Source organism: Bos mutus, chromosome 22 (assembly GCF_027580195.1).
Source record: "Bos mutus isolate GX-2022 chromosome 22, NWIPB_WYAK_1.1, whole genome shotgun sequence".
In the NCBI taxonomy this organism is placed as follows: domain Eukaryota; kingdom Metazoa; phylum Chordata; class Mammalia; order Artiodactyla; family Bovidae; genus Bos; species Bos mutus.
Window position 1 is genome coordinate 50,880,276 of NC_091638.1, and position 12,576 is coordinate 50,892,851.

Below are 12,576 nucleotides of genomic sequence, written 5' to 3' on the forward strand. Positions count from 1 at the left end.
AAAAACCATAGCTTTGACTAGACAGACCTTTGTTGACAAGGTAAGGTCTCTGCTTTTTAATATGCTGTCTAGGTTGGTCATAACTTTTCTTCAAGGAGTAAGCGTCTTTTAATTTCATGGCTGCAGTCATCATTTGCAGTGATTTTGGATTAGGGACACGGATTTGAGTCTTGCCTCCTGAGTCCTTGCCCATTGACCTCCCAGGTAAGGTCACCTCCCAGTAAAACTCTTCTTCTGGATGCCAGAGACTTCCCTAGTGTTTCAGTGGCTAAGACTCCAAGCTCCCAACTTGGGGGCCAGTGTACAGTCTCTGGTCAGGGAACTAGAACCCAGGTGCTACAACTAAGGATCCCATGTGCCACAACTGAGATCTAGTGCAGACATAAAAGAAGTAGGTACTTCTATGCCCATCAGGCAGCCAGTCCTGTTTTTGGTAATAGCTTCTCCAGGTGTTAGGACCATATAAGTCTACTTTACACAGTTGGTAGCTCATGTGACATAACTTTCCCCAGAACACTGCTAGATCTTTGCATAGGTCTACCCAGCGCTTCTGTCTGCTCTGAAGCTGTGCTTACTGGTTGCTGCCACTCAGGTAGTCAACAGAGTACACAGTTGGTTGCTCTGACCCTGCCCAGCAGTTGCAATTTCAAAGCCAGGCTCAGGGCCGGGCATATCTTGGAGGCCAGCTGCCATTTCCCAGGTGTGGCTCAGTTCCAGCCCCTCTATCTGTGGTCCCTGCTGTCAGTAATCTCTTGAGACAGACAGATCTGGAGCCACTTCCTATCACTGCACAAGGGACTCTGCAGGGGTATACACAGTGAAGCTGCTTCTATATTTTTTTCAATTTTTTTTTTAAAATACGGACCGCTTCTCGAATTTGTATGTCATCCTTGCACAGAGGTCATGCTAATCTCTTATCACTGCAATTGGAGTATATCTGCTCCCGAAGTGAGCATTGCAATGAAGCTTCTGTTTGGACAGACAAGCACCCAGATACTTCGTTTATCACTCCAGAATGTGGTCCAGAGATTCTGGGGTCCCAGTGTTCATGGTCACATCAGTGACTCAAGTCCCTGCTGTGTTGGAATCAACTCTGAAGAACTTCTCTTCCAACCCTAAGCAGAAAGCTTTGCTGCTGTTCTCCCCCTCCGTCTGCCCTTAGTTCATTAAGGGCAGTAACTGTTCTGGCTCCCTCTTCCTCCATCAACAGGCCTACCACCTCCCTCTGGCTTCAAGGCCTCTCCACCTCAGCTTTTTTTTTTTACTTTTTGGCTGCTCCACATAGCGTGTGGGATCTTAGTTGCCCAACCTGGGATGAAACCTGTGTTCCTGGCATTGGAAGCACGGAGTCTTCACCACTAAACTGCTAGGGAAATCCCCTCCACCTCAGATTTTGAGTCCCCTCTGAGGTGACCAAAGGCCAAGTTCCATTGCCCATTTAGACCCCACCCTATCTGTGCCCCTCTTAGAACCAAGACTTGATGACATCTGTGAATGACTTGTCTCACCTCAGAGGGTGAGAGTCTGGGTGCCCAGTGACTCACCCCTCATCACCTACTTTTTTTTCTTCTTCAGTTTATGCCTTGAGCTCTAAGAGAAAGGAACTTCTGAGATCCCCCCATGTAGCTGACGCAGCCTGGCTGGTGACTACTCCTCCTCAGACTTGGAAGTTGCCCGCCTCCTTTAACTGTCTTTTCCAACTCTCTCTTTTTCAGGAAGACTCAGTTTAAAGCTCCACTAAGGGTTCATCTTTCTTCGCATAAACTAGACCTCTTCCCCGAAAACACACACCACCCTACTGCTACTGGCTGGGACCTGTACCCACTCCACCCCATTATGAATCAGCAGCTCGAATTAACAAGTAAAAGTGAAGGAATCCCAGCAAGTCTGCCTGAGGTAGTACTGCCTCTGGGACACTGCCTGATCTGGGAGCGGGCAGCAGAACTGAGTCCACAGGTCTTCCGAGAAGGGCTGGGCCCTGCTGTTATGCAACAGGTTCAGAAGCCTCCATTTCAGAAGCTCTTCCAGAAAGGCTAGTTTAAACTTTTTAAACATTAAATCTGATAAATCACGTATGTGTATATTGCACCATTACGTACACAGTAAATAGTTTAAATAGTAAATAGTTTACAGATTTGTCAACTATACCCCAGCAAAGCTGAAAAAACAAAATCTGATACAACCCATTTGGTCAGGCCCTTCTTGCACAATTAGCCCTTTATCAGATGACTTCCTTCTTCGGTCTCCATGGAGTTTAACGGACAACACTTAAAACAAGTTTATTTTCAGAGAGGCATTCCTGGCCTGATCAATCTTTTCTCTTATTTTTTTTTTTTTTGGGGGGGGGGGAAACACACCCTGCAGCATGCAGGATCTTAGTTCCCAGATTAGGGATCCACCCTGTGTCCCCTGAATTGGAAGCACAGAGTCTTAACCACTGGACCACCAGGGAAGTCCCTCTCATAAGTTTTAACTTTGGGGTAATACTGAGTGAAAAATACCGGCTAACAATTTCCCCAGGAGAAATAAATCCATCCATGGCATGGATTTATAAAGACTGAACAGGGATCCAGGTCCAGTACTCCAAATTTGGCAGGTTTTTGTTACTATGGTCACCAAATAGGCTGGAAGAGCGTGCTTTCATAGAGGTGTGACACACCTGTGCTGGCACTAAAATAAAACCCAGCTGGCGCTGCTCAGCAAGTTACTGGGCATCGGGAACTGCTGGACTGGGAAGTGGGAGCTCAGATGAGAGAGGTTCTTGCCCAAGGAGTGAGGGCTCATGGGCCCTGGCCCTGAGGGTAACAGGGAAGCCGACTTGAGATCGGACATCCTTCAGCTTTGACCTACCCAAGAGCTCAACTCCAGACCTGTCACGTGAAAAAGCAAAAACAAAATCACCAGGTGGGTCACTTGGTGGTGGGCATTCTGTAAGTTGCATCCAGAAGCATTGAAACTGACAGGACATGACAGTGATGTACTGGGCAGAGGTCCAGCAGCCTTGCCGTCATTCATCCTGCAGACAGAAATCCTATTCCCAGCACCCCTGCCAGGTCTAGGGTAGCCGTGGCCAGCAAGGCCAAGACAGGAGACCCAAGAACAGGCGCACTTAATCCAACTGCCTAGGGTCAGGCAGTATCCAGGCACACATGCAGCCCACCTTGGATGGCGTCCTACAGTCCTGCCTATCTGTTGCCCCGGCCTCTGTCCCCAGCTTGTGACTGTGCCTGGGTACCTGTGTATGAATCTAAAGAAGCCCTGGTCTGGGACTTCCCTAGCGGTCTCCAGTGGTTAAGACTCTGTTGTTCCAATGTAGGCGGTGTAGGTTCGATCCATCACTGATCAGAGAATTAAGATCCCACATGCCCCAAGGCGTGGTTCAAAAAATAAATAAAATAAAACAGCCTATTCCTAAGCTCTCTAAAAAAAATTTTTTTTAATTTTTTTTTAAGGTTTGTAGTTATTTTATTTCCACAGAAATTTCCCTCATTAAATGCCCAATGGCTCATATCATCCAGCAAATATCCTCTACTTCTTAGTCTTAACATATGGTTCAACTGGCATCTAATAAACAAAAGGTGACCAGATGAGAAATGGACTTAAATTGTTTAGAGAAAAGAATAATATCTTTTCTTTGGTCTGTCCAAAAATGAAAAATAAAGAAGCCCTGGCCCCTGAGGATTTCTTGGCAGACTCACTATGCATCCTCAGAGGCCAGGAGGGATGTTAAGCATACCTTTGTTTCCTACACCAGTTGCTTATATTACATTATTTTCTTCCTAGGCAAGTGTCTACAGCATCACCCTTCATGTTCCCCTAGCACTTCCCCCCCCCCGGCACTTTTATCACACAATGCACTATAATTACACGTGAAAACATCTTCCCCAGCCACGATGGCTGTGAACCCCTGGAGGGTAGGGGCTGTTAGTACATAATAGACTATTACTCAAAGGAAAAAATGACTACTATCTGGATAATTCTTTCATTCATTCACCCAAGAAATGCCTACTGAGAATTTGCTCTGTGCAAAGGGCAAACACACACAATTAATACCTAAATACTTTTTTAAGGTTCAGATATTGATGGTAACAGAATTCAAGCAGGAAGAGAAGGCACTGCCACACCCAGGCCCAGGGTGCAACACCTTCCTTGCCCAATCAGGGCTGCCTATTGACAGGGGCATAACCAGAATGGAATCTGTGCAACAGCATGAGTCTCCAACATGGGAAAAAATGACCCCACATCCTCTGTGAGATTCCTTCAGTTTTTTGCCTCTGTTACCTTCCTCGGTGTATGTGTTCAGTTGCTCAGTTGGGTCCAGCGATTTGTGACCCCCATGGACTGCAGCCCACCAAGCTCCTCTGCCCTTGGAATTTTCCAGGCAAGAATACTGGAGAGGGTTACCATTTCCTTTTCCAGGGGATCCTCTCAACCCAGGGATGGAACCCATGTCTCCCACATCTCCTGTACTGGCAGGCATATCCTTTACCACTGAGCCACCCTGGAAACATCACCCTCCCCCAGTAAATCTACCCCTTATACCACAGAGGTGATAGTGTCACTGATAAGACATTTAATTCTTCTAAAATGTATCTCTAGAGCCTTTCTCTTTTTCACTGTCCCCAGGCAAGCTAAAAAAGCAGGCAAAAAAAAAAAAAGCACAGGCAAGGAGGAAACAAAAAATACTTCTCTCCTGATGCCACCTCTAATCCAAAGGTGCTCAATATTTGTGAATACAGCCACACGTGCTCTGTGACTGCTAGGCAGGTGTAGACCAAGGGTGACTGGGGAGGAGGTTTAGAGTAAGCCATAGCACCAGCCAAGGAAAGGACTTTATGATTTGAAACCAAATAAAGCTTAAAGTTTACACACCCAGACATTACAAACCCTCAATTAGATCATCCCCATCCAAGACCGCGGGTATGTGACCAGTCAGTCAGGCCTGTTCCCTCTAGTTCCCTTTCCTGCTTTCCTTCCTGTTGTTGTGCTCCAAGGTCCCATGGCAATGGGTGAGTTGTTCAGTTCTGAGGTTTGGTTACCGGGCCAACAGAGGGGCCTACCAGGCCTATACCCCTCCCCTAGGGGAAACGGCCCAACAGAGAATCCAGTCCTGGGGCCAGGGTGTGTCCTGAGTTGAATTACTCAACTCCTTCCCTCCCAAATCCGTGGGTCACTCCCACAATAGCAGGAACATGCACGCCAATGTTCATGGTTTCTAGTTCTGTTTTTAATGTGTAATAATCAAACGCACTATGAAAGTTTGAAAACTTTAGAAACAATGGTGATCTTCTGCTTATGAAATGTCACTTTATTCCCTGCATTTTAACTTACAACACTTGGTTATTTGAACATAAATTTTTAGGAACTACTCATAATTAGTGTTTTTTTTTTTTTTTTTTTTCACAGCTACTGAATAGCATTGAAGAGATCCAGGCTCAAAAAAGATTTTCCAAAGTTTTCATTTTTATAATTAGGTTTTGTCCCCCTTTCTAGTGGTGCTGACTTGTCCTACTTCCTTAAGAATCTGACCCATGCCATAAATGGTATAGGAGGAACTGCTAAAAAAGGAAGAGGGAAGCAGACACTGTAATGTAGGTTCAGTCATGCCCATTAACCCAGCTTTCATTTTCCATAAATAGGACTAAAAGCAGTGGTTCTAGTTTGTTAACAACTTTAACAATTTAAAAGAATTTCCACAGACAGGCACTTGGGGGTGTCAAGATCGAGATGTAGAATTATCATCATTTGATGGTAATTCTTATGCACATGGGATTAACTGCTATGTAGTTATTCAAGGCATTTCTTACAATTATTATTTATTTATTTGGCTGCTATGGGTCCGAGTTGTGGCATGTGGCATGTAGTTCCCTGATTAGGGATTGAACCCGGTCCCCCTACATCGGGAGTTCAAAGTCTTAACCACGGGACCACAAAGGAAGTCCCTCAAGGCAGTTTTAATTCCAAATTACCTTGCCCCACTATCTACCCAGCTGCCAAGGGGCCTCTGTTAGCAGATAGTGCTTAATATATTAATTTCAATTAGCCAAAACTCAACCTAAAAAAAGTAGTAATTCTGTTCAAATGACCTACCTCAACTTCACCAGGCCAGTTCTTTCTTCTGCACCTGTTTTTTCTCTTTCCTCACAGACGTCTTTCCAAAGGGTTCTTAGTAGGTCTGGGCTGTACCAGACCTACTGTGGGCTGTACCTCTGTGCAAAGTACCCTCAGCTATTTCTCTCTGTTCTCAAACCTCCTACAATATCTGTATGTAGGATATATGGGACCAGCCTCCCTTCTAGCCAGAGATCTCAGGCCCTTTCAGTAGTCTGTGTCCAGCTCAACTGGCCTAATCTTCACTCTATGAGTTTCCCTGCTTGTTCCAGAAATTTCCTTTAACCCCTTTAGTCTCCTCCCCTTTAACATGCACCATCATTTCTATGCTTTCAAGATCACACTCAAAAGGTACTCAAGTGAAAGGCTCCGTTTCACAGCTTGGGGTCTCAGTCTTTGATTTATACCCTTTAATGGTGCTTATCACACACTACTTGACTTGGTGCTTATTTGTGGAATAGCTCCTCTTCTCTATTAGATTGGGTAAAGCAGGGGTCTTCATCCTCTGCGATCTAATGTCTGACTGTCTGAGGTGGAGCTGGTGTAAAAACAATAAAGGGCACAAGAAATGTAATGCGCTTGAATCTTCCCCAAGGCCACCCAACACTCCGCCTCCCACCTCAAGAAAACAGTTCTTCCACGAAATAGGCCCCTGGTGCATAAAAAAATGGGGATCTGGAGAAGGAAATGGCAACCCACTGCAGTATTCTTGCCTGGAAAAGTCCATGGACAGAGGAGCTTGACGGGCTGCAGTCCATGGGGTTACATGACTGAGCATGTGTGCATGAGGGTGGAGGGTGATGGGTTGGTAGCAATAAACTGGCAGAACTAAAAAAAAAAAAAGGGATTACTGGATAAAGGCAGGTACTGAGTCATATTTGTCTAATTTTTCTGAGGGCAGGAGGTGCTAGACACATATAGTCTAGCCCTCCAGAAGGAGGGCTGTGTTTCTTGTAGGCACGGTCGAGTGGGAGCCATAACGTGTTCAGGCTATTGCACTTTGTTGCAACAACAAAGCAGCAGCCTGGGTACCTGATGTGGAGAATATACCTTGACCGCTCCTCCCACCCCCGTTGCTATCGCCCCCCTGTGGCTGCTTGCCTGCCCGATAAAGTAGGTAGCTCATTGGAGGGCTTGTGGAATTCGGCCTGGGCCAAGTGATTCTGGGGTTCAGACAGAGATGATTGAGAATATTCCCGCAGCGCCTGCCGGACAGGGATCAGGAGTTCACGTTTGGGCAGATAAGGGCTCGCCTGAGGTCTCCGCTGAAAGCGGAATGGCTGGAGTGAAAACAAGAAAATCTAGTTTCAGGACTCCTCGCACCTGGCGCTGCGTTGATTTAAGACCAGGATAACCCCGCAGGCCAGAAGAGGTACCCGAAGGGTCGTGGAGCCTGTGGTGTGACTCCTCGAGATCGCCGGGCTGGACTCAAAAAGGTGTGCCGGACGGCGCCGGCTCCGCGACGCCTGCCTGGCTGAGAACACTGCAGCTCTTTCCCGACGCCCGCCTCCTCTTCCGGCCCCGCTCCCGGCTCCACTGCGCACGCGCGGAGGAGTCCGGGGCGGGTGGGGGTTGCGGTGGTGCGCCGTTAGGGGTGGGGGAAAGCAAGGGGCGGGCCGGCGGCCCCGGCCGCCGCAAGAGGAGAGGCTTGCGTGCGCGCACGTGAGTGCGTGCGTGCGCGCGTGGGCGCGGTCCACAGCACGCTGTGCGCGAGGCGGATGTCCGGGCCGGCTGGGCTGGGGCCGCGGACGAGATGGCGGAAGGCGGAGGGTACCGTGAGCGACCGGATGCGGAGACCCAGAAATCCGAGCTCGGGGCCTTGATGAGGACCACTCTCCAGCGAGGGGCGCAGTGGTGAGCGCCGGGCCCGCCTTTCTGCCCCACTGGGCCAGGGGCCGGCGCTCGGGTGTTCAGGCCCGGCCCCTCTTGCCCGGCTTGGCTAGAGGCTGGGCAGGGCAGATGTTGGTGACTCTGAGAGTGGCTGGACTCCCGCCCCTTAGGGAAGAGAGCACTGGATGAAAGCGTGGGTGGAGCTGAGGGTCGTCCGGTCTTCTTGGAGCCCCAGGGGGCGTATCCAGCGGAGGCTGGGGCTACGAGATGGAAAGAAGGGGAGTACTCCCGGGGACCTTGCGGTTGAGGAGAGTCCTTTACCTTTGAGAATTCACTTTGTGATTTTGGGCGAAGGCGTTCACACTTCAGAGACCCTGGCTTCTTATTTTTAAGATCAAGATAACGATATTTGGTGCCCTCGCCCTCAGGTGCTTGAGGTGTAGATAAGTAGATACTCTGTAACTTGTAAGCTGCTGGACAGACGTCAAGGTCAGTAGCTGAACAATTGTCTGAGAGTCCCAGGTTATTTTGGTAGCAAATGTTAAAAATAATGGCAGCAGCGTTTCGGGAGTGAAAGAGGCGGGTTAGCCTAGAGCCTAGTCGAGCAAGTCTGAGTAAGTTTTTCTTAATAAATTATCTAGTACCAGGGACAGTACTTCCGCTAGTGAAGAGATTCCTGGGTGTTATTATTGTGTGGAAACAGAAACTGGGGCTTGGCGTTGCACTGAATGTGGTTGAGCAACCCTTTTTTAAGAAACGATGGTGGTGGTGATAATGGCTGTATTACAGTGACAGAGAAATTGAACAGGGAAGAGAAACTAGGAATTCAGTCGTTACAGTGTCCTTGAGCTGGCCAAGCTGTGATAGGCAGAGGAGGCAGAAGTACTTGATATCCCGAATCGTGGTGACACGTGAAGAATAGTCAGCAGAAGCAGAGGAGGTTTCAGATAGACTAAAATCACACAGTAAAAGTGTTCGGAGAGAAGAGAGCATTTTAGAGATGTGGATATATTTATGGATCCTTGTGGCCTCAGGGAAGCTGGCTGGTCTCTGAAGTGTGTTGGTTATAAAATTTGAAGGACTCACCAATGTAATTGTTATGCTTTGTTCCCCTACAGAGGTTTCCCCCTCCTTCTGTCTTAATTGTATTAATAAAACAGCATGATGATACTTTTAAAATATAACCAGGTCAACATAATGCTTTTTGATAAGATAAACACACCACGACATTGTATGTATATATGTGTGTATATATCTATGTAAGTCTGTATGTATATATGTGCACGTGTCTGTATATATACATAATATTTATATATACACACACACACACACACACGTTTGGTCCTCAAAGGAAAACTGAAGTGTGTTATGTTGTTACCTTATTTTTAGAAAGAAAATTGGTTTAATGCTCTTCACATGAAGCAAAGCAGTGTATCCAAACTGTCTGCCTGGACAAGGACCTCTGTAAAGATCATTATGAAAGTAATGACATGGTCATTAGCAAATAAGGTTTTCCCCATAGAAAGAATTTCTTTAAACAAGCATTTTTGAAGCTAGCCATTTCCTTCCTTTTACTTATTCTTTTAACAGCCGTTTCACTTAGTCAGTGCATCCCCTGGGCCAGGCTTTCTGTTCCAGGCCCAAGAGGGCCTGGCCTGCTCCTGCTCTTGAGAGTGTGTTTTTTTAGTAGGGATTGCTTGTTCCCCAAGTGGAAGGACCCTAAAAAATGTAGGGAGCAGCTGCAGAAACGTAGAACCTCAGGTTTTCGGGTACAGTCCCTTTGTCTGTCTCTAGGTATCTTATTGACAGCCGGTGGTTCAAGCAGTGGAAGAAGTACGTGGGCTTCGACAGCTGGGATGTGTACGATGTGGGTGAGCAGAATCTGTATCCTGGCCCGATAGATAACTCCGGCCTCTTTTCAGGTACAGTACCCTGTTGCTTTTCTAACTGCAGTGTCCACTGGGGTCAGCTGAGGTCATGGTGGCCTGAGGCTGTGTTCATACCTGTTTGCCACAGGTATCATGAACCTGACTTTCTTACTGTGAGAGGATAGAAACAAGGGGCCTTGACTTGGGCCTATAGCAGAAGTGTTTGCAGGCCCTCACAGAGAAGTGAAGCTGCTTTTTTCCTGAATTAACTCCTTTTAGTAAAAGCAGAAATGTCCTAGTGAGGAATGTCTGGAGGAATGTCTGCCTGTCCCTCTTTATCATTTCTTTTTTTCAAGTTCTGCTAGAGATTTGAGATTACTATATTGAATGGAAAGAAACAGGATATTATTTTGAAACTGCATCTGGAATCTGAAATTTAGGAACCAGAATTTTCTGTTACCTTTGCAGTGGGACAAATTGTAGACCTGACAACATTCATCAGGCATTGCTGTGGTGGCCGTGTTTGTCAGAGAAGTAGTGTGAGGGGAGGTGGAAGTTTAGTAGAGTTAGGAACACAGACCAGCTCGTCATGGAAGAAGTGACTGAAAAAGTGAAGTATGACATGGCCGAGCTTGGCTTGCGCCTTTGGATGCATAGAAACGGCAGTTGGCCTTTCCTCGGCCTTTTTTCTGCCTTGCTTTTAGACTCCCGTGCGAGCATGACAGATGATCTGTTGCCTGGGCCCACAGTCAAGGCAGCAGGAAGGCAGACGGTGCATGAGGCTTGATTCAGGTACCTAACACCATCCTGGGTGTTTTAAAAAAACGAGCAGTGCTTCAGTGTATACCTTATTTTTTGGGAGATATGAATGACATAGTAATGTTACAGGCTTTTCTTCCTGTTGTAGGTGGAAGTATACCATGAAGTTGCCCCAAAGGATCATTGTATTGTATTTGCACTTTGTTCATTTCCATCTTTATTTGAGAAGGAGAATTCTTAAGGCTTAGAAAAAATTTTTTTTAATTGAAAGATACTGCTTTATAATATTGTATCGGTTTCTGCCATACATCAGCATGAATCAGCCATAAGTATACATATGTCCCCTCCCCTTTGAACCTCCATCCCACCTCCCATCCCACTTAAGGCTCTTAATAGTATTGGTGTTGAGAATCCTAGAGCTGGAGGGACCCTCAAGTCATTTGCTATGACCTTCAGCTGAGGGCAAGCATTTCTTCTGTTGTCTTTCAATTCGATGTCACTGGATTAGGCTGGAAACATTTGTTGTGTGCTTGGGAGGCGAGAAGTACATTCCGTTCAGACCCTGGAACATTGACAGAGCAGGAATGGCCTATCTCTAGCCAATGAGGGCCGCCCTCTTAGCTCTTGGACTCTCAGTCACCTGCCAGTCCCAGTCTGGCTGCCTGCCGCCTACGGTCATGGGAGTTGCCTCTATAGAAGGGGCTCTTGAAGGAGTGGGAAGGAGTGGGTAGGGCATATCCTCACTAATGCAGTCTGCTCATTTCCTCTCTCATTTTCCACTTCTGCCCCTCCTGTATATATGAGGGAACCCTTATGCCAAGACCAAGTTGTGCTCTCATTTTTTCCCCTTTATTTGCTCTGTTGAAGAAATTTGCAAAGGCTCAGTCCTTATTGCAAAACCCCTGTGTGCTTTTTACTATGATGCCCTTTGACTGATGCAATTTTAAGTAAAAATGATGAACTGTATTGAAAATTCCAGTTAAGGTCCTGTGTTTGCCTTGAGTGTCATAAGAATGACATGTTTGAGAAAATCGTCACTGAGCCTCAGAGGAGAAAGCCCTGTAGAACTGATGTACTTGGGGTTAATGATGCTAAAAGCTCTTGGCTCCTTTCCCACCTTTAAAGGTCTGTGGCTGCTGTTGGGCACAGCATGGGTAGCCAGACCTGCATAGTTTTAGTGTTAGAAATGAAGAAGGTATATGTCTCCAGGTAAGATTGGTGAAGAACGTTCGTGAGTTTTAATTTGCAAATCAGAGAAGACCTTGGAGTTGAGGTGTGAAGCTTTCGTTTCAAGTACTCCTCCTGGATCATCCTTCTGTTGCTGAATAGAAAACGTATGATCTGTCAGTGTGAATAATTGTGCCAGAGCTGCTGTGGAAAACAGTTGGCTCATCAGTGAGGAGCCACTTTTTTTTTCCCTTTTAAATTATGGTGAAATACACATAAAACTTACCATCTAAATTTATTTTATTGTTACTGTTATTTTGGCCTTGCCTTGTGACATATGGGGACTTAGTTCCTTGACCAGGAGTTGAATCTGTGCTCCCTGCAGTGTAAGTGCAGAGTCTCAATCACCAGACCATCAGGAAAGTTGTACTATGTAAATATTTTTAAGTGTTGAGTAGTATAAAGTATATTTACATTGGTGTGAAGCCAATCTCCAGAACTTTTTTATTTTGTAAAACTGAATCTCACAACTTCCCTGGTGGTTCAGTGCCTAAGACTCTGCGTTCCCAAAGCAAGGGGTCTGGGTGCAATCCCTGGCCAGGGAACTAGATCCCACATGCCACAACCAAGCACGCATGGAGTAGCGAGAGCCCGCACACCACAGTGAAGACCCAGCATGTCCTAAAGAAATAAATACAAATGTCAAAATAGCAGCAACTGAATCTCCATACCCATTAGACAGTAGTTCCAGTCTCCTTTCTCCCAGACCCTGGCAGCCATCATTGTACTTTTTGTCTCTGATTACTCTTCATTCCTAGTATAAGTGGAGTCATACAGTATT

At 46.5% G+C, this 12,576-nt stretch overlaps 1 protein-coding gene and 1 non-coding gene across 5 annotated transcripts in view; one reads left to right on the top strand and one right to left on the bottom strand.

Annotated features, from left to right (window-relative positions):
* Positions 1–853: 853 nt before the first annotated feature.
* LOC138984827 (U6 spliceosomal RNA) lies at positions 854–956 on the bottom strand. Its single transcript, XR_011462111.1, has one exon. It is a non-coding gene; the product is annotated as a U6 spliceosomal RNA (small nuclear RNA).
* A 6,850-nt stretch (positions 957–7,806) lies between these two features.
* Positions 7,807–12,576, top strand: part of USP4 (ubiquitin specific peptidase 4) — a 39,712-nt gene continuing 34,942 nt past the window's right edge. For 2 of the 4 annotated variants that reach the window (XR_011462015.1, XM_070360149.1), the window contains exons 1-2: positions 7,807–7,965; positions 9,736–9,863. Coding sequence is in view for 3 of the 4 variants with exons in the window: in XM_070360149.1 (XP_070216250.1) it covers positions 7,865–7,965; positions 9,736–9,863 (229 nt within the window). In the remaining variant the exon portion in view is untranslated. The remainder of the gene's footprint in view (positions 7,966–9,735; positions 9,864–12,576) is intronic. The other 2 variants (XM_005909373.3, XM_005909374.3) reach the window with 1 other exon arrangement.